This window comes from Cottoperca gobio, unplaced genomic scaffold (assembly GCF_900634415.1).
Source record: "Cottoperca gobio unplaced genomic scaffold, fCotGob3.1 fCotGob3_155arrow_ctg1, whole genome shotgun sequence".
Taxonomy (NCBI): domain Eukaryota; kingdom Metazoa; phylum Chordata; class Actinopteri; order Perciformes; family Bovichtidae; genus Cottoperca; species Cottoperca gobio.
Window position 1 is genome coordinate 202,501 of NW_021166812.1, and position 22,500 is coordinate 225,000.

Sequence of the window (22,500 nt, forward strand, 5' to 3'; positions counted from 1 at the left end):
TCATCCATGTTTAAAGAAGTTTGGGTTTCACTTTAAGATAGCTCTCACATGTTGGAGTTACTGTATAAATAATAATCTTAATAATAAATGTAATAATATGAATATATAATAATAATAATAATAATAATAATAATAATAATAATAATATAAATGTAATGATATGAATATATAATAATAATAATATATAATAATAAATGTAATAATTTGAATATATAATAATAATAAATGTAATAATATTAATAATATTAACAATAATAATATATGTAATAAAAGTGACAATTTCTTGTTGTTTGATTCAGACGTTTGTAAACGACCTGAGGATTCCTGATCAGACCTACATCACCCTCAAACTGTCCGACATCATCCGCTTCGGATACGATATCCTTCAGTGTGTGTGTGTGTGTGTGTGTGGGTGTTACTGTTTAATGACCTCAGTGTGTTTCTTAACCTCCGCTTCACATTCTCACGTCTACGTTTTGGAGAAAAGTCAACACAAAGTCCCAGAGGAGGCTCTGAAGGTCAGTGTGTGTGTGTGTGTGTGTGTGTGTGTCAGTGTGTGTGTGTCAGTGTGTGTGTGTGTGTGTGTGTGTGTGTGTGTGTGTGTGTGTCAGTGTGTCAGTGTGTGTGTCATGTTGTGATGGGGCCTCTTGTTGTTTCAGCATGAGAAGTACAGCAGTCAGCTGCAGATCAGTCTGAAGGCTTCAGAGAAGAAGAAGATGGAGCTGGAGGACCGAGCGAGAGCCGAGAAAACACAGAGTACAAAGAGTACACAAGGTACGCTATAGTACTGAGAATAATACTACATATAGTACTAACAACCAACAACACAGAGTACACAAGGTACGCTATAGTACTGAGAATAATACTACATATAGTACTAACAACCAACAACACAGAGTACAGAAGGTACACTATAGTACTGAGAATAATACTACATATAGTACTAACAACCAACAACACAGAGTACACAAGGTACGCTATAGTACTGAGAATACTACTACTACATATAGTACTAACAACCAACAACACAGAGTACACAAGGTACACTATAGTACTGAGAATAATATTACATATAGTACTAACAACCAACAACACAGTACACAAGGTACACTATAGTACTGAGAATAATACTACATATAGTACTAACAACCAACAACACAGAGTACACAAGGTACACTATAGTACTGAGAATAATACTACATATAGTACTAACAACTAACAACACTGAGTACACAAGGTACACTATAGTACTGAGAATAATACTACATATAGTACTAACAACCAACAACACTGAGTACACAAGGTACACTATAGTACTGAGAATAATACTACATATAGTACTACTAACAACCAACAACACAGAGTACACAAGGTACACTATAGTACTGAGAATAATACTACATATAGTACTACTAACAACCAACAACACAGAGTACACAAGGTACACTATAGTACTGAGAATAATATTATATATAAAGTGACCTGAAACATGTCATTGTTATAAAAGTCAGTAATATATATAAATATAATTTATTACAAATAAATAAATCAGGAAAAGACACAAAGAATAAAAAATAAACTGAAAATCAAGATTATTCAGAAGATGTGTGTGTGTGTGTTACAGAGGCTCCAATGTGTCGGCCCACTCCTCTGTACGGTCAGCCCTCCTGGTGGGGGGAGGAGGATTTAGGGAGTAAAGTTGAGACCGATGAACCACATACAGGTGAAAACATAATACATATATACATATATGTATATATTACATTTATATACATTTACATTTATATATTTATATATACACATTAATATAGTTATCATTATTATTATTATTATTATTATTATTATTATTTTAATAATTATCATTATTAGTATTATTATTATAGTTATTATAGTTGTTATTTGTTGTCAGAAGTCCAGAGAGATGCTTCCTCTGTGGATCCGGACTTTTCTGGATCTTTGTCGGACTCCCAGCCGAAGACCTCCTTCCCTCCGTTCCACCGTGAGCCGAGCTACTTCGAGATCCCCACAAAGGACTTCCAGCACCCCAAAACCTTGGGGGCGGAGCTTCATGAGATCCCCACCAAGGACACAGACACGCCCCCGACGTCGCCGTCCCCACCGACCCCGACCCCGCCCGTGGTTCAGAGCCACGCCTCTTTCACCATCGAATTTGACGACTGCATGCCCGGCAGGATGAAGATCAAAGACCACGTCACCAAGTTCTCTACCCGCCAGAGGAAGCAGCAGGCCCCGCCCAGCACCGCCGCCACAACCACGCCCACAGACGTGATGTCAGCAGAGAGCAAGGTGGCTGATTGGCTGGTCCACAGTGATGTCAGCATGATGAGAAGACGTCCAACGTGTGAAGACGTTTACAGCACCAAGAGCGACCTGGCCATCAACATGAAGACCCTCAAAGGTCTCAGCTGCTGTTTGTTATGTGAAATTATTATATATTTTATCTAATATCTATAATATATACTATTATATATTATTCTATGTATTATATACTATTATATTATTATTTTAGCTATTACAGTTTCTGGCTGTTATAAATGGAATAATTTTAGTGATTTTTAAAAGAAATAATGCTTTTCAAACCCCCAGCTGGTCTTGGGGTTCAGAGGGTTAATGGATGATTGATGTTTTCTTGTTGTCAGGTCACCATCACGAGGACGGGACCCAGAGTGACTCCGAGGACCCGGTGCTCAAAGGGAGGAGGAGTAAGTCCCACTCCGTCCAATCGGATCAGTCGGAGGCGTCAGGTACGTCTCCCCATTGCGAGCCGCCGGCTCCAGAACAGACGCTCCACCAGGCACTGCAGTACTCTCCCCCCGGCCCTGTGGCCCCTGAGCGGCCCCTGTCCCAGAGTCCTCCTCAGCCTCAGTCGCCCACCGCAGAATCACACAAGCAGGGGCCCCCCGAGCACCTCCCCCAGCAGGCCTTCATCATCGAGTTCTTCGACGACAATCCGCGTAAAAAGCGTTCCCAATCCTTCACGCACAACCCCACCCACGCTGACTCGTACTCCGCCCTGAAGGCCAAGCTGGAGCGGCGGAAAGGCGGCGAGAGGCCAGCGTCTGTACACGGCCACATCCCCCCCACCCAGCAGGTGACGGTTCCCCTGAAGGGTCAGAGCCACGGCGGACCCCAGAGGTCCAGCTCTCTGAAGAGGGAGAAGACGGAGGGGGAGGCGGCGACCTCCTCTCGCCCCTCCTCGGGTCTAACTGTCAGGCCCTTCGGTAGCATCGGGAAGAAGTCCAAGCTCGCCCAGGAGTTCGCTGCCGAGTTCCTGAAGGATTCCTCCCCTACGAGGGACAAGATGTCCCCCCCCCCCGATGTCTGCACCGCCGGTGATGGTGACGCCTCCTCATGCAAGAATCCCCTCCCCCCAAGAACCTTCAGCACCTTCCTCTGTCGCCCACCCGACTTCCCCCGTACAGCCTCCCGCAAACTGCTCAGTACCCTCTCCGGTCCACTCCTCTGGGCCTCCCATGTCCCCCATGCTGCCCCTCTGTGTCCGTGCAGGAGACCCCAAAGCTTCCCAGAGGATGATGAGGAGCGAGGAGGACGACAGCCTGAGTGATGCCGGGACCTACACCATCGAGACAGAGTCGCAGGACAGAGAGGTGGAGGAGGCTCGCGACATGATCGATCAGGTGAGCTCGCCGTTAGCTTGTTCTCTCACTAGCACGTTAGCTCGAAAGCTCGTTAGCTTGTTAGCACCGAACACACATGCTGCTGATGTAAAAACTTCCCAGAGCACTTTCTGTGATGCCCATATCCACAATGCACTACTTATAATGCGTTACAATCTGTTTATAACTAATTATAGTTACAAGCACTCATTAATATTCATTATTCCTAACAATAATCATAAACCATTATATATATATATATATATATATATAAGCATTTTATGTAAAGTATTATAATACTTCTGCTGCTCATAGTTTTAATACATTTCATATTTTTAATTTAAAACTTTTCAAGAACACATGAAGACTCTGCGGATCGATGTATTTCACATTTGAATTCATAATGTCACTAAGTAATTTTAACGGCTTCATACCACGTAATCGTATTCTCCATCGCAGAATCTGAGGCTTAATAAGAAAACCTGCAGAAAAAAAAACTAAAAACGCTTTAACAAACCCTCTTATTACCCTCTTGATTATTTTCAGCTAAAACTACAGTAGATAAATAAGTTTAAGACAAGATACAATCGTATTCGAGACAAATTTTGAGCTTTTTAGTTCTAAATTTCAGACAATTGAATTTAAGACTTTTAAGGACCTAAAGAAACCTTGTTTTATAATGCATATATATTGTAGTAAAGTTAAAAATTATGATTAAATCTATGCAAGGACAACACACAAAACGTAACAAATATTTTTTACTTTATGTAAATCAGTTAGATCAACATGTCATCACATTATAATGCATTAATAATATGTGTTAATAATGCATTATAAACACATTAGAATGTGTTTATAGACATAGAAAGTGCTATCAAACCTTCTGGTTCTGACCAGCGGTGGGTAGAGTCTTTACTCATGTAAAGGCTTCGCATTGAGACGGAGAGACAACAGACAACTGTCAGAGACAGTCGGTCAGAGACAACAGGTTAGAGACAGCAGGTCAGAGACAACAAGTCAGAGACAACAGGTCAGATACAGCAGGCCAGAGGTCTGAGACAGCAGGCCAGAGACAGTCGGCCAGAGACAACAGGTCAGAGACAACAGGTCAGATACAGCAGGTCAGAGGTCCGAGACAGCAGGCCAGAGACAGTCGGCCAGAGACAACAGGTCAGAGACAACAGGTCAGATACAGCAGGTCAGAGGTCAGAGACAGCAGGTCAGAGACAACAGGTCAGAGACAGCAGGTCAGATACAGCAGGTCAGAGACAACAGGTCAGAGACAACAGGTCAGAGACAACAGATCAGAGACAGCAGGCCAGAGACAGCAGGTCAGAGACAGCAGGTCAGAGACAACAAGTCAGAGACAGCAGGTCAGATACAGCAGGTCAGAGGTCAGAGACAGCAGATCAGAGACAGCAGGTCAGAGACAGCAGAGTACTATTTTCATGTGAGGAGCTTAAATAAACAGTGCGTTTGAATTCGCTTTAGGGAAGCATGAATCCTCCTGTTGCCGTGCCCCTGCCCCTGCGCCCCCCCCCCCCTCATGCATGCCCTGTGCTCTGCAGGTGTTTGGTGTCCTCGACTCTCCAGAGTACAGTGGTGTGAACACAGGAGTGTATAAACCACCTGTAATAAATGATGGCAAGGATGATCAAGCTCACCTGCCTAGCGATGGTATTACTGTGGACCCGTTGCATGGCTTTATCCCAGCTGCTATCAGCGGCCCCCCAACTGGCCCCATACAGGTAAAAACCCACTGAATCAGAATCTGGAAACAACCCCTGTAGCATGTTCTGATCCCAGTGCATGCAGACTAATGTTGTTAATCTCTCAATTTCTCCTGTTACACATTTTAGCCCGAGTGTCTATAAAGCTTTCCTTTCTGAGCGGCATCGTTTTTTTTCCATTTTCCCGATGAGGCGAGAGCCTGCACCCAGAGCGCTCCGACTTTTTTGTGCGCCTTCTAGTGTCTCTGAAATGTTCAAAAAGGCGCTGGTGCAAATAAAGGAAAAGCATTTTTTGTTCAAACCAATTATTTGGAGATTTTATTTTAATTGAAATGTCAGAAAGTTCATAAACTTCCCAACGTCAGCATTTATATGACTTTTGAAAGATTGATTTAAGACATTTAAATACGAATTAGGCTTTAATTTTAGATTAATGAATTCAGTGCCCTGTAAGACTTTTTAAGAATCCAGAGGAACCCTGATCATAACAAAGGCAGAAAAGCCCGTTTATATGAGCAGATCGGCCGGGCGGACACTGAATGTTGCTGCTGAGTGTTGTGCTTTTATCGCCAGTCGTCTCCTACGGGTCGTCTCCTACGGGTCGTCTCCTACGGGTCGTCTTTTACATTACAGGTCATTTGGCAGACGCTCTTATCCAGAGCGACTTACATTGAATTAAGTACAGGGACAGTCTCAGCAACTCAGGGTTAAGTACCTTGCTCAGGGGTACAATGGTGGCAGCCTGGTATTGAACTCCCGACCTTCTTGTTTGGTGTACCACTAGACCACTAGGCCACCACCACCATCGTCTTCTACGGGTCGTCTTCTACGGGTCGTCTTCTACGGGTCGTCTCCTACGGGTCGTCTCCTACGGGTCGTCTCCTACGGGTCGTCCTTCTTCTCCTATAGGTCGTCTCCTACGGGTCGTCTCCTACGGGTCGTCTCCTACGGGTCGTCCTCCTTCTCCTATAGGTCGTCTCCTACGGGTTGTGCTCCTTCTACGAGTCGTATTCTACGGGTCGTGTCCTACGAGTCGTCTCCTACGGGTCGTCCTCCTTCTTCTACGGGTCGTGTCCTACAGGTTGTGTCCTACAGCTCGTGTCCTATGTGTCGTGTCCTACGGGTCGTCTCCTACGGGTTGTGCTCCTTCTATGAGTTGTGTTCTACTGGTCGTGTCCTACAAGTCATCTCCTACGGGTCGTCCTCCTTCTTCTACGGGTCGTGTCCTATGGGTCATCCTCCTTCTTCGGGTCGTGTCCTACGAATCGTCTCCTACGGATCGTGTCCTCCTTACGGGTCGTGTCCTACGGGTCGTGTCCTACAGGTTGTGTCCTAAGAGTCGTCTCCTACGGGTCATGTCCTATGATATATGATATGTTGTGAAGATACTGGGAAGAAGCGCCCTGACAGTTCCGTGACAGTTCCCTGAAAGCTCCCTGCCGGCTCCCTGCCGGCTCCCTGACAGCGCCTTGACATTTCCTTTTCTGCTAGAGGAAAACGCTGTATGGACACTCGTGCTTACTCTGTGCTGTTTTGTTGGACTCTTCGGCCCCTCCGTATCGTCTATTAATGCCGTCCATCATGTTGTTTTGTCGTTTAGGTTCCACCTGCTCTTGCAGCCGGTCTGGAAGGACCCAAATGGGTTTCCCGGTGGGCTAGTCTGGCAGACAGCTATGCGGAACCTGGTTCCACTCCACCTCAAGGGGATTGTTTGGAAGGTCTGTGCAGTTTATCAGAAAATAATAAAACATGTGTTAAGAGCTGGGTATCAAACCCACAAATCTTTTGACCTGATTTCCACCTTGTATTAACCTGTGATGTGTATCTGAATATGTTATCGTTTTAGATTTTTTTAGGAAAATGTCTTTCTACTCAGAAAATTCTAACCCAAACCCAGAGCACCTGTAAAAAGCGCTCTGTCTGATTCGGGCTGCATTCATATTACACACTGAGATAACTTTAATTGTTTTTGTAGATTTGCGCTTCATGAACCGGTCTATGGGAAATTACAGCTACGATAACTCTGAGTCGGAGTCCAGCCACAGCTCCAGGACACGAAGGCTGCTGCCCCAGGTTCCCCCAGAAAAGCTGGATAATGTTCCCCCGAGTATCCTGATTTGCCATGAACCTTACCAAGGCCAGGAACCTCTGGACAGAGGCTCCGGTCCGCCTCGTCCGCAGGACTCCACCCAGCGCCTGGTCGTTCAGGATGATGTGGACCCCGACAGCCTGAGTGACGCCAGCCGCTCAGATGACTGGCCTGTGCTGGAGAAAGCGAAGAAGAATCAGACCAGGATCGGATCTTTGTCACCAGCCGGTCCTCCCTCCACCAAATCCACCTCGTTCTACATCGGTTCTGAAGACAGCCCGGGAAAACCCGACCAGGCCCGGAGCCCGGTTCAGTCTGAGAGGACACGTGACCTCCCACTAAAACCCCCCCCTACCACCGTCCTGATCCGACATCTTAGTGGACACGAACCCAGGAGGACGGGTGTCAAACCCAACAGCTCTGCTCCAAACCTCCAAATGCAGGATTCTGTCCCCACTAAAGACAGCTGCATATACTCCATTGTCCGGCAGGAGAGCTTCACCAAAGACCGGCCCAGCGACACTGTGCAGACGAAGAAACTTCCCCACATCTCCAGCCACCCGTCCATCAGAGATATGGAGCAGCGGAGGGAAAACATCCAGGACACACAGTCCTTCCTTCAGGAGGCCGAGGGAACTCTGTCCTCTCTGGACTCCAAGTTCCCCTCTTCTGGCTCTACCCGTAGCTCTAAGAAAGGAGGCTCCTCCACCCACATGGACGACTCCCTTTCTGGTGAGTCTGATGTGGACACTGCGAGCACCGTGAGCCAGGTGAGCAGCAAGAACGCTCCAGTCAGCTCTGTGTCTAAAAAGCGTCCCGCCATCAGCAGCCTCCAAAAGGAGAAGTCCTCCTCCAGCCCGTCCATCCAACAGAAGGGACGGCAACTCTCTGCCCGTGAACGGCTTTCTGAGAAACGCCGAAACCAGACGACTACAGATACATCAAGCAAGGCTGAGGCGGCGAAGCGCTTCCAGATGCGCCGCAGTGCGGGCAACCGCGGCTCTCTGGATCTGTCAGAGGGCCAGCAGGGTTCAGGTCCACGCTGGACCGAAACAACGTCATCTGACCATGAAATTTCCCGTCCGTCCAGCCGTAGCAAGAAACTCATTGCCCCTCTTCAGAAAGAAGACAATGTAAAGACGCCCAAGGCGGCAACTCAGCAGGTTCTGACGCGGTCCAACAGCCTGTCAGCACCACGGCCTACCCGGGCATCGATGCTCCGTCGGGCCCGCCTGGGTGAGGCCTCAGATAATGAAGGTGCTGAGACTGACCGCGGCTCCCAGAACTCTGACCATATTACCGCACCGTCCAAAACGTCTGCCGAGGGGAAGAAGCTGTCCAGGTCTGCTGTTTGTTTCTTTTACTGTTTGTACTTTTAACCTTGTGGAGTTCAGGTTTTTGAATTTTCATCATCAGAATAGTGTTTATTTTTTTTTAAATGTAGGTTTTCATGTACAAGGAATTTACTTCGGTGCATTGACGCATAACATAAACATAGTAAAGTAAAAAGAAAAGTAGGAAGAAGTTTAAAGATTAGATGAAGATTACAATAAAAATATGAAAAATACTATAAATATAAGCGCAAGTGTCAGTATACATTACATTAAGGCTAGGGCTGTTAAATTAATGCGTTAATTTGACAGCCACACTAGCACGGAACTCTCACAGCAAATATTGATATATGCGATTAATCGCGATTAATTCATCTCAAAGCTTGTAATTACTTAGATTAATTTTTTTAATCGCTTTACAGCCCTAATCTTCACATAATATAGTTTTTATACTTCATATTGTGAACCTTTGCACATTCCTAGACAAACTACTACTTCTAAAAGCTGCAGAGCTCTTCCATTTTCAGATTCAGATACAAATTCAGATATATTGCACATATTATTATCGTATGTCTTCATATTTTTTAATTGTAATTTTCTTCTATTTTTTATTTATGTTTCTTGTTTTTTGTAATGGCTCTTACATTTTCTCTTACTATGATCAATACACTTTTTTCATACAAATTGCTTCAACACACCTGCAATAAACCCAATTTTGATACTAAATACACTTTACTTACTTCCAGGCTGGACATCTTAGCGATGCCGAGGAAGAGAACCGGCTCCTTCACAGCTCCCAGCGACAACGAAACGTCGTCCACGGGCCGAGCCGGGTTCTCTAACCGTAACTCCGAGTCTGTCCACAGCACCAGGAAGACGTCTGTGGGCGATGCCCGCCAGGCAGTGAGCAAAGGGGGCGGAGCTCCAGGGAAGCAGCCACTGACCCGGACCCGGTCCAGCGGAGCCAAGTACCCCAGCGCCGGTAAGTCCTGGCTAGATTTAAAAGTAAAACATTTAGACATATATACTCTTGTCATACAGTCTACGTTCATAGTGTTTCACCTGCTTCTCTTTTCAATAGGTGGTTTCGTTATATTGTGGGTGTCGGGGATTCTCATCCGTCCCAAGGCATTTTTAATATCCGGGGACGGAATCATTCCCGTAATCTAGAAGCTCAGTGTTCTGGGCTCATACCTGACAACATACTTTACTCCCATGGTACTGTATTTTTTTCTTCAACAAAATGAATCTAAATGAAAACATTTCCAGGTTCCCGTCGCAGACAGAAGGGCTCAGACTTCTCCTCGTCCTCGGAGGAAGAATATGGGATGAGTGGCGTGAATCCCAAATCCAAACGGTCCTCCACTTCCTCCCAGACGCCACGCCACCGGACGGCCGCCGCGCGATCCAAGTCTGTCTCCCTGGAGACGGAGGACGACGAAGACCAGAGCGAGGTCGACCCCTACCAGAACTGGTCCACGCACAGCGCCGAGATTGCCAAGTAAGCCAAAATATCTTTAATTGAAAGAGAAACCAAAATCAGATCTGGTATTTCTGTCACGTCCAAACCTTCATGTTCTGTTTGTTTCCTCTGCAGGCTCAGTCAGGACCTGGCCAAAGATCTGGCCATCCTGGCGAAGGAAATCCATGACGTTGCTGGGGACGGAGACTCACCAAGCTCCGTCATGGGCACGGCCACATCACCCAACACGCTGCCCAACACGCCAGCCTCCACCATCTCTGCCAGGGAAGAGGTGGGAACATCCCCCACACCTGCACCACCACCACACACCAAAGCTTCTTAAACTGGGAACACAAAATGACCCCTGTTAACGCCACCAATGATTTAAGAAATGGTGAACTGTCTGAAAGCGAGGTTGGCGGAGACAATTAGTGGGCGTTATCTTGTAACGGGCGAGAGTTCACAATTAAACCACATGATTTAAAGTCAGTCAGTAGCTGTGGCATTCTTCTTCCAGTGATCCCAGTTTAATGTGAGACACTGCCGCTAAAAACACATTTTCATGCACTGGTCAACATTTATCTTCCATATCGTCTTCTGTCAGACTAGTAGAAAAAAACCATCAAAATCCACATTGTTTGTGTGTGTAGATTTCTCCTAAACTCACCAACAGTTACATTACATAATGCTTCATTAGCATATTTAAACATGAACACTTATACACTTGTAATATAAAAAGTAAATGTGAGTAATGAAGTGGGGAAGTTTCATGATATCTTTAGTTACATGTTTGACCCTGTTCACCTGTAGAGTCTCATCAATTATGACTTTAGAGTTTCCAAACATCCAAAGTTTTGTACATTTGCAGGTTGATTGACAGGAGCTTCATCATGCTTTGAATTCTCATGATTAATTTCTCTGTTGTGCTGCACAGAGGCCATCTTATCCATACTTACGTGGGGTTCGACCATCTCAGGTGTTTTTCTCCGATCATCCCCATCACTCATCCTAACACTCTCCTCTCACCAGTGTTGGATTGTTATGAAGCACATTTCATTTTTTGATGTAGAGATTTGACTGAGTGAGGGGCCGGGTATCAAAGATTATTAACGACAAACTACTGAGTTAGTACATAACAGATCCAAGCTAGATTCTGTCGACTCAAACCTAGTCTTGCCTTTTTCACCTGACCCAATAGCGCCTTGCAATACCCAACCTAATCCTACTGACCCAGCTCTCCCAGTCCATGTTCCCGAAGCCTCTATCTAAGAAGTGGACGTAGGCGATGATGTCACCCATTGTTTTGAGGCCTAAAGTATTGAAGTCTTGAGTTTGGTGTTTATCTGTCGCCATCTTGGTTTTTGGAACCAGAAGTCACATAAGAGGGTGGAACTGAGAACAACCAAATGCTGAACAAGACATTTTTAGATGACCAAAATGTAACTGCGAAAGAGTTAAAGTTAAAGATGAAACACGAACACCGTGGTAGTGACCTGTCAATCACAGGTAGCCACGCCCTAAAGCAGACGCTGCTTTATCGTCTATTTTACTCTAAATGTTTCCATAAGTTACTAAATGAACATCATGTGTTCAAGACTTGAAACTACAGATTGAGACATAAATTCATCAGGTAATAGTTACTGAGTTAATAAATCAAGAGAGAGACCACAGGAGTCGCCCCCTGCTGGACACCAGAGAGACGCAGCACTTTCACTTTTTTCAACCCGGAGGTTGCTTCTTGGTTCAACCCGACTATTCCTGAGCCTGATTCTTTGTTTTCAGACTGATTCCTGCTCAGACTGGTTTTGTGCTTTCTCAGTAGCTTTGCTATTAATGGACGTCCATTGCTCTGCACCATGAATGAAGTGGTTGAACTGGTTTTGGGACAGCTCATGGAGCTGTAGCTGCACTCCTCTGCCTCCCTGTTGTTGTTAACACGCTGTATCCCCGCAGTACTAAAATTCACTGCATACACTGTTTCCCCCCCACCATCACAGCTGCATGTTGACTTGGTGCATGCGTTCACGGAGCACCGCCATCACCGGCCGGCTGCTCGCTGGTTTGATAACAAATATTCAGAGGTTGGATCAGACTCCCTTTACTCTTCTTTCCAGCTGGTCCAACATATCCCTGAGGCCAGTTTAAACTACCAGAAGGTTCCTCCAGGTTCTGCTGTCGTCTTGGACCTGGACGCAAACATGAATGAGCCTGAGCCCGGTTCAAAGCAACGGCGTCCGTGGAACCGCGAAGAGGTCACTGTCCAATCCCACTGAGGCTCAGTGTGTCCCAGAGTTCATTTTAATGTGACACAAGAGGGTTTCAGTGTTTTTTTCTTGATTGATATCTGGACATGGATGGAGGCCTGCATTTACTGATTATTGTGTCGACTGATCAATGTATTGATTCTTATTTAGTAGAATTTTACAAATACAAATGGCCATTTCCCCTAAATATATCCGGTTAACTTCCTGACTTCAGCTAGCTTCTTACTTACTAGTATCTCGCAAACTTGCCTCGCTAGTATTCTCTGCGTTACCAAGTTTGCAACTCTGCCTATTTTGTAACTTTGCTGCGTGACTCTCTAAAATTCCCCGAGAGGCTGCACTGTTCATTTAGCCTGAATACAAACAAACAACATCTTGTATTCTTAAAGTCTTGTTTTCTGAATGGAGAAAATGGTTGAAAATGACGGCAAACTCACGTATTCATGTAAAATTAGCTTCCTGTTTGGTGTGAATACACCGTTACCGTAGTGGAGCTACATGTAAAGTGTAAAGAAAAGATTGTTGAGTCATTCAAATCTAGAGGGGCAGGAATGGGATCAGTAAAGTTTGTTGAGATATTTGTTTCTTGCTGACGGCAGGGCTAGCATCACATTCTCAGGAAATGTAAACTGCTGTTTATGTCAGTGTCACGTTTCATCTGGTTCCTTCTTTGTCTCCGAATAAACTCTTTCAGGTGATTCTGGACAACCTGATGCTGAATCCAGTGTCTCAGCTGTCTCAGGCCATCCGGGAGAACACAGAGCAGCTGGCCGAAAAAATGAAGTAAGGGAGCTCTTGATGATACATTTAGTCACTATGTTTCTTCTGTGGTTCAGAAGTCTTTGGACAACCGGACCGGATCACGTCTGTTGTTTTTCTAACCACGCCCACGTCCGTAAGACAAACGCCTTAAAGAAATATGACAGCGATAGTAAATAGCGATATGGGAAACTGAATTTGATGAATTCTTTGTTTATCAGACCACAAATGAGACAAGAATTAACCAGTGCACCCTGTGGTCCCAGCGCCTCCCTCCCCACTGCTCAGGGAGGGTTCACCGTGAAGAGAGCGTGCGGCAGCTCTGGAGACGGACCTTCAGTCAGCAGCACCGGGCTGGTGGAGCGCTGCGTCTAACCTGTGTGGGAAAACCCTGGTGCAGTGTGGAGCATTTGTCATTACTGTCTAAACCAGGGGGGGAACCTTTTTCCTATCAAGGGCCATTTCAATTTTTACAACATCCTTCGAGGGCCGTACTAATTATTGAATTATAACCTCTGCTAAAAAATTTAAGTCACAGCCCATTCATTTCACCTTTCTTTCATGCTGCACAAAAAAAGCAACTTTTTCATCCTTGTATCTTTCTGTTTTATCTTTCTATGTGTTTATGTTTCGCTCTGCAGAGAGCTGCTCGTTGAGCCAAACTCCACCGAAGAGCGTTAACGTTATCCAAACACACTCGTCCTTTCAGATTGTGCAGTTTGGCATGTTTCATACTGTAATGACGCTCGAGAGCCTTTTTCATCACCGCAAGTGCATCCGCACAAACTAGGCACACTGGCTTTTTACTTCCACAAAGAAATAATCGTTCGTCCATTTCTCCTGGAAAGTGCCACATTCCGCATCCTGCTTTCTCTTGTTTACACTCGTTCCGCTCGTGTTGTCACCAGGAAACCTTGGCCAGGAAAAATAGTCAGTTGCCCGTTGTATTCTATTGCTGTCAAAAAAAAATCAACTCCAATTTAATTTGGAGTTGATTTTTTGCGTGCGTTTATGAATTACCTCGAGGGCCGGATCAAATGAGAGGTACCCCACCCCTAGTCTAAATGAACAAAATTTATAAAATGTAAATATATATATATATTTAAATATGTATGAAAAAATATAAAAACTTCTGGGGAAAAAAGAAAAACAATGTGAAAAATGTGGGAAATAAATAGAGATAATAAATGAATAAGAATTTCTTTTTTAAATGAGGCTGCAAATTTCACCTTCGGAAAAAGTTCCAGTTTTTAGGGTGGATCAGGTCTGTGGAAGAACTTAAACTATCATTACTATGATTACTTTGAGGTCTCGAAAAGCGCTATATAAATTCAATTTATTATTATTATTATTATTAAAACTGTAACAGTAATTTTTCATGCAGAAATGTCAGAAAATGCTGTTTTCAGCCTCTCAGATATTTGCTGCTTTTATATGCTGCTAAGTTGTAGCCTGAGTTGTTGTGCACATGTTATTTTTGGGCATGTGAAGTTTTCTGCTGTGGTTTTATTTTGTGTTGCTTTTTAACGCTGCAGTGTTTTTACCCATCCTTAGGGTTCTGTTCCAGAACAAGGCCGAGGTCTGGGAGGAGATCGAGGCGAAGATCAACGCTGAGAATGAAGTCCCCATCCTGAAGACCTCCAACAAGGTCCTTCTGCAAACTCTTTAATGATTAGAAATAACACTTAAGATCTCATGTGAGCGCAGCTAGAACTTTCCCTCTTCTGATTCATGTTACAGGAAATTACCTCCATTTTGAAAGAGCTGAGGAGAGTCCAGAGGCAGCTCGAAGGTACACGCAGATTTGGTTTGACATGTTTTATGTTGTGCGTATTTACTGAATACATTCAGTTTTTTCTGCATAATATGCGACAGTAAAAGAAAGACAGAGTGCAGTTAAAGTACTTTCTGAGATGGTGCAGAACAAGAAATAACAATAATAAGTATGTTGTCTGCATAAAAGTGTAAGTCTATGTGTGGGGCATCCAAACTACGATTAATAAAAATATATTATCAAAGCAGCTCCAGAACTGAACCTGGGTTTCATGACGAGCGTAATGTAATGTCACCTTTGCACTCCGTTCATAAAAATGAGCAAACGTCAGAAACTAATAAATGTAAGTAGTTCAAATCATTTTAGTTGTCTTGAGAAACATTTTGTCTCTACATTCAGATTTTTTTAGGATTGTTTTGTTTTGTGTTTATTTATTTAAATTTGATGAAAACAGATGACATAATTTCTATAACTTGACCAGTTTTTATGGTTTATTGACTTACATAATCTTTTAGCTTCTGTTGTACAGATTTGAAGGATGTGAAGCATTTGAAGAAGTGACATCATAATAAGCAAAAATAAAAAGTAGGCACTGGCGTTCAATGAATGTCCTCTTGTTCTTGCTGTAGTTATAAACACCATCGTGGAGCCTGGTGGGGGTCTCCAGACTGCAGCCGTCGGGACGTCGTCTCTCACTCAGACTCGACCGTCCTCGAAAGAGAAGAAACCCACCACCAAACCCCGCGGCGCCCTCCCGACCTCCAATGCCAACACAAGCACCAAAAGAGCCCCTCGTGGAGCTGACGGGGTGCACCACATGGCCTAAACAGGCCACCGTAGCACCTCCGGATAGTAACTACGTATCCACACCGCCTGCAGCCTCTGTAGCACTGGAGAGGCAGAAGCATTGTAGATTAGCTTTGCAGCCGTGGCTTTTATTGTGTTCGAATAACAAATGTGTACTAAAGGTAACGGTCATGTGCTGCCGTTGGTTGATCAGCAGGCAGCCGTAAAAACAAACTTCTGGTGCACCTCTCACTCATCACAGGTTGTTGCTGTCGTATTGACGATGCTTCTGTAAAAACATCCATAAACCAGGTCCTGGACCAGGACCTTTCAACGTTTTTATTTCCAGTGGGAATTTGTCCCAACGGTTTGGAGAAATTAGGCCAATATTTGTTTTTATTCAGAGGAAATCTGTTACTCCTTTATTCCTCAGTGTCTCACAATGCATTGCACGGCAGTCACATTAATACTGTGTCTGAATTCCATACTGCACACCAATAGTATACAGTCTGTACTGCACTTTTGTGATGCTACACAGTTTTAGTACACGACAAAAAACTGGGCCTCATTCACAAATATCTTTCTATGTTTTCTCTTAAATACGATCTTGAGAAAGGTCCTAAGAAAAGTCTCTGTCTGAATCGAGATGTCTTCTTAAACTGCAGAATTGTTGGTACCTGTGTTCTTAGAAGGATGAATGTCATTGTTCTCGCATACAACTGTAGAATAACCAATGATTTTGCACCAACGTGTCCGCAGTGAATGTGTGTGTGCCTAGATAAGAGGTAAGAAAACTTTGGTGGATCTCAGGATCTTTGTGAAAATTGTGTTGTGAATGAGACCCAGTGAGGTCGACCAGCAGATCATGTGACACCAGCAGCGATGGAGGTCAAAGTAGGATGCAAGTGACAGTGTAATGATACTGTTACAGACGCATTTTGTTAGGACGGTATGATGTCTGAGTTTGAGCACCAAAAACAAACTGATTTCCTTTGAACTGTTTTTCCACAAAACCCATTTTTTTGTTTCACAAAAGCAGCCATAGTTGTCGAAAGTTAAATGTTTAAACACACCAAAACGCACAAGAACTTTCACCAAAATCATCCTAGTGCCGTAAAGCCATGCGCACTTCTTCCGGGAGATCGTACGACACGATTGCACCAACATGAAGTCGTTATTTTAACAACATTTTATAAACTGGAAGGCAGATACAATAATCTCGGTTGAACTCGGTTGTTCGTCACTTTCTCCACCTCAGCGAATGGATCCAGTTCAGTGATTCATTAAAATGGTGGTGTGACCAGGAAACAGCTGCTCCATTTCCTGTGTGCATTGCATTGTGGGACAATAGTGTGCATCAGCAGCACAGTGTGTAGCCTCATAAAGTACTTTTTATTCGGAGAACTGGCCCTAAAAGATGCAGGACACAACCTGAACAATTAGTCGACATTTTATGGAGCCACAACGTGCAGCCTGCTGCAGTATCTTTAATATTTGTTTAAGGCAAAATATGTGTCAAAATATCATTTTAAATGAAGTTTGGTGGTGTTCTGGCCTACACATTATATTCTACCGACTTTGTTTGGTACAGATCCAAACAAAGAAATCACGGCGTTATCATTTTAATGTTTTTCAATGAAAATGAGAATAATTCTGTAAAAATGATGATTCCCTCTCATATCGTGAATCATAACGCAGTAATAAGTTGTGTCTCTGTGAAGGAAACTGCTGGTGATGTGGCTTCACTGAAACACTCCAGAACAACTCTCATTAGCATCCAGTGACTCCATAAGAACAAATGCATTTTGAGTGAAACGCTTTAACTATAGGACTGCTTCTACATCGCACAAGCTGGACAACGTTTAGTGACGGCTACAAAGACAAGCAGCTGCTCGCACCGCAGTAACGCATATTGTAAAGTTTGTGCTTTGATAATCTGTTGTTGCGTTGCATTTGAACAGATGATAGATTGTGTGTCAGTCTGTATTTAAAAAGTCTCTCTGACAGGAAGCCTGTCAAAGTAAAACAGATGTAATGTTATATTATATTTCCTGAATGTTCTTTTGCCGTCTTGCTGTGATTGTGCGACGACAGGTTCGCTGTAGCTGAATGTTGTGAGTGCTGAATGTCTGGCTGGTCCTTGAAGGCATCGCCTTCCTGAATCATAACAATTGAAAGCATCTGCTCTCTGAGAGATTTAGTCATAAATACTGAAGTTAAAGCTTTGCTTTTATTTCCAGAAATGTAGACGATCACTTTACCTAATGCCATAAAACTGTTTAAACTCCACCCACTGGGCGAACACATAGATCACATTCACTAAATAAAGGAAACTGGAGACGTTCTCTTGTAAATTGGGACGTCACCGTACCAGAGATTTAGTGGTCGATTCCAACACCAGTGGAAAGCCACGATTATCGATACCAATACAATACCACGGTAAAAAACAAACAAAGAGAGCGCAGACCTCCAACGATGCTGCATTCAGATGCTCTTCTGAAGTCGTTCTTCTGACTTCGGTGTGTTCATGAGCTTTAAATCGTAATGTGGCAACAACACAGACGCTACAAAGAAGACGTCTTGTATTGCTCTGAACGTTTAAACAACATGTTAACACGAATTTTTGTCAGTCTGGAACTAACCTTTCCAATTATTCTGACACCACATGAATGCAGCGCAAATGCCCTATCATGCAAGGTAAATGACAGTGAAACAACTTCAAAATTTTAATTGTTCTTCCTGCCCATGCTACACCCTTCCACCAAGTTTCATAAAAATCAGAACCGTAGTTTTTCTGTGATCCTGCTGACAGACAAACAACAAACGGAGACGAAAACGTAACTTTCTTTGGCGGAAGTAAAAACACTTAATCAGTTAGTGTCAGGAAGTTTAACAGGTCATTATTCCCTCTAATATCTATTTTATATTGCTGTGAAAATGACTGGATTTATTCAAGTTTCTCACCAAAAACAAAATTTTACTAAGACTACATTGAACACATCATGATAACGTTATCCATCCATCCATCGTCTACCGCTTATCCGGGGTCGGGTCGCGGGGGCAGCAGCTCCAGTAAGGAACCCCAAACTTCCCTTCTCCGGGCCACAGCCGCCAGCTCCAACTGGGGGATCCCGAGGCATTCCCAGTTTGGAGATATAATCTCTCCACTGAGTCCTGTCTTCCCCGGGGTCTCCTCCCAGCTGGACGTGTCCTGGAACACCTCCCTAGGGAGGCGCCCAGGTGGCATCCTTACTAGATGCCCGAACCACCTCAACTGGCTCCTTTCAACGTAAAGGAGCAGCGGCTCTACTCCGAGTCTCTCACGGATGGCTGAGCTTCTCACCCTATCTCTAAGGGAGACGCCAGCCACCCGTCTGAGAAAACCCATTTCGGCCGCTTGTACCCGTGATCTCGTTCTTTCGGTCATAACCCAGCCTTCATGACCATAGGTGAGGGTAGGAACGAAGATCGACCGGTATATTGAGAGCTTTGCCTTCTGGCTCAGCTCTCTTTTTGTCACAACGGTGCGGTAAAGCGAATGTAATATCGCCCCCGCTGCTCCAATTCTCCGGCCAATTTCTCGCTCCATCATGCCCTCACTTGCGAACAAGACCCCGAGGTACTTGAACTCCTTCACTTCCCTACCCGGAGTAGCCAATCCATCGGTTTCCTGCTGAGAGCCATGGCCTCAGATTTTGAGGTGCTGATCCTCATCTCAACCGCTTCACACTCGGCTGTGAACCGATCCAGTGACTGCTGAAGGTCACAGACCGATGACGCCATCAGGACCACATCATCTGTAAAGAGCAGTGATGAGATCCTCAGCCCACCGAACTGCAACCCCTCTCCTCCACGACTACGCCTCGATATCCTGTCCATAAAACAGGATTGGTGATAAAGTGCAGCCCTGGCGGAGGCAAACATTCACTGGGAACAAGTCCGACTTACTGCCGAGTATCCAGACACAACTGGAGTAGACTTTACCGGGGAGGCTGAGAAGTGTGATACCCCTGTAGTTGGCACACACTCTCTGGTCCCCCTTTTTGAATAGGGGAACCACCACCCCGGTCTGCCACCCCCTAGGCACTGTCCCAGACTTCCACGCAATGTTGACGAGGCGTGTCAACCAAGACAGCCCCTCAACACCCAAAGCCTTCAGCATTTCTGGACGCATCTCATCAACCCCTGCGGCTTTGCCACTGTGGAGATGTTTGACTACCTCATTGACTTCCAACAGGGAAATTGACGATGGTCCCCCATCAGCTTCCAGCTCTGCCTCTACCATAGAGTCGGATTCCAGAGTTCCTCAAAGTGCTCCTTCCACCGTCCGATAACCTTCTCAGTCGAAGTCAGCAGGGTCCCACCCTTGCTGTACACAGCTTGTATGGTTCCCCACTTCCCCCTCCTGAGATTCCGGACAGTTTTCCAGAAGCACCTTGGTGTCGACTGAAAATCCTTCTCCATAGCTTCTCCGAACTTCTCCCACACCCGCTGCTTTGCCGCTGCCACTCTTCGAGTCCGTCGGTACCCTGCTACTGTTTCTAGAGTCCTCCCGGATAGCATAACCCGGAAGGACTCCTTCTTCAGTCGAACGGCTTCCCTGACCACCGGGGTCCACCACGGTGTTCGAGGGTTACCGCCCCTTGATGCACCTAAGACCTTGAGACCACAGCTGTTCCTCCCAATCACGCCTCTCCAGGTGTCTCCATCGTTTCCCATGTGCACGTTAAAGTCTCCCAGCAAGACTACGGAGTCCCCCACTGGAGCCCCCAGCAGGGCTCCGTTCAGGGTCTCCAAGAAGGCTGAATACTCCGAACTGCGGTTTTGGGCATAGGCACAAACAACAGTCAGAGTTTTCCCCCCCATAACCCGAAGGCGTAGGGAGGTGACCCTCTCGTCCACTGGGGTGAACTCAAACGTAGCGGCGCTCAGCCGGGGGCTTGTGAGTATCCCCACACCCGCCCGATGCCTCACACCTTGGACTACTCCGGAGAAGAATAGAGTCCAACCCCTATCCAGGAGTATGGTTCCAGAGCCAATACTGTGCGTAGAGGTAAGCCCCACCAGATCCAACTGGTAGCGCTCCACCTCCCGCACTAGTTCCGGCTCCTTCCCCCACAGAGAGGTGACATTCCACGTCCCCAGAGTCATCCTCTGCTGCCCGGGTATGGTCTGTCGAGGTCCCTGACCATCACTGCCACCCGTGTGACAGCGCACCCAACCCCAGCGGTTCTTCCTGTGGGTGGTGGGCCCACAGGATGCCACAGCTTCTTCGGGCTGTGCCCGACCGGGCTCCGTGGCAAACCCGGCCACCAGGCGCTCGCTGTCGGGCCCTCCCTCTGGGCCTGGCTCCAGACGGGGGCCCCGGGCTTCCTCCGGGCAGGGTCTCTTTTTTTCATGAGGTCGTTTTGAACCATTCTTAGTCTGGCCCCTCGCCTGAGACCAATTTGCCTTGGGAGACCCTACCAGGAGCACAAGGCTCCAGACAACACAGCTCTCAGGTTCATAGAGATACACAAACCTCTCCACCACGGTAAGGTGATGGTTCCTGGAGAGGATGATAACGTTAGAATATGTATTTATTTTTAAATACGTTCAAACTCTATTCAGTAAAAATAGAATATGTATTTATTTTTACTGAATAGAGCTTGAACGCATCATAATGTAACTCAATGCCGCCTCTGTTAGCGTTAGCTGTTAGCTCCGTTAACAGGACTGTGCAGCTCACTGTCTGCTAACAGCTAACTGCTAATAGCTAACTTACCGTTAATAGCTCTGCTACTGCCCATTTCAACACCGATTTGTTGCTCATAATGTAGCATTATCAGGAAATATACAGACACAAATAGAAAAAAAGTTTGCGAAATAAAATTAGTACATTTCTTTACTAGTCTTTATGGAAGAGAAATAGCCCAAAATCTCTAGATTGACAAGGGCATGGAAAAAATAAATACATGATTTTACCTCTAGTGTCTCGCATTAAGAAGGAAAGATCCGTTTTAAAAGCATATTAATAAACAGCATCAGCGTAATCCAACACGGTAATATGAGCTGTAATAAGTTTCTTTCACTAAGTGTAAAACTATTTCTAGATGCTCATGCTACACGCTAACAACAAGTTACATGAACATCTGGCTAGCAGTTTTGTAATCTTGCTGACAACAAGTATTTACAGTTTCCCCTGCCTGATCAGTGTGTGTGTGTGTGTGTGTGTGTGTGTGTGTGTGTGTGTGTGTGTGTGTGTGTGTGTATGTGTGTGTGTTAGATCAGTCCTCCTGTTCTTCTTCTTCACGTTTCAGAGATCAGTTTCATCACGTGGTTAGCCTAGCTTAGCACAAAGACTGGAAGCGGAGGGAAACTGGTAGCCTAGCGTTCCTGATATCCGTGTGAAACCTGAAGACAGACGACGAGGGGATTTCTCTAAACTGATGCCGTAAAGTGTTCCGCTGGAGAAACGGGATACTTTAGACTTTTATTTTGTAAAGTGCATGTTTCCTGTATAGCTTGAGGCTAGTTCACCAAATGTGCACTTTTTCATTTGACAAACACCTCAGCTGAGATTCTTTGGGCTTTTATTTTGGCGGTGTTTTCGTGCTCTGCAGCCAATGAGAATGTATCGACTCGTCACCCGACTGGTGATTGGTCACTTTGTGACAGTGCATGTGAC

General features: G+C 45.1%; 1 protein-coding gene across 1 annotated transcript in view; it reads left to right on the forward strand.

Annotated features, from left to right (window-relative positions):
* LOC115004634 (centrosomal protein of 170 kDa protein B-like) overlaps positions 1 to 18,860 on the forward strand; it is a 22,389-nt gene extending 3,529 nt beyond the window's left edge. The window contains 19 exon segments of the mRNA XM_029426323.1: positions 300 to 378; positions 460 to 518; positions 660 to 774; positions 1,625 to 1,723; positions 1,910 to 2,419; positions 2,661 to 3,328; positions 3,330 to 3,659; positions 5,207 to 5,386; positions 6,969 to 7,086; positions 7,344 to 8,799; positions 9,535 to 9,770; positions 10,058 to 10,289; positions 10,386 to 10,542; positions 11,185 to 11,226; positions 12,365 to 12,502; positions 13,209 to 13,297; positions 14,828 to 14,921; positions 15,014 to 15,065; positions 15,677 to 18,860. Of these exon segments, the coding sequence (XP_029282183.1) occupies positions 300 to 378; positions 460 to 518; positions 660 to 774; positions 1,625 to 1,723; positions 1,910 to 2,419; positions 2,661 to 3,328; positions 3,330 to 3,659; positions 5,207 to 5,386; positions 6,969 to 7,086; positions 7,344 to 8,799; positions 9,535 to 9,770; positions 10,058 to 10,289; positions 10,386 to 10,542; positions 11,185 to 11,226; positions 12,365 to 12,502; positions 13,209 to 13,297; positions 14,828 to 14,921; positions 15,014 to 15,065; positions 15,677 to 15,873 (4,851 nt within the window). The 3' untranslated portion in view covers positions 15,874 to 18,860.
* The last annotated feature ends 3,640 nt before the right edge of the window (positions 18,861 to 22,500 follow it).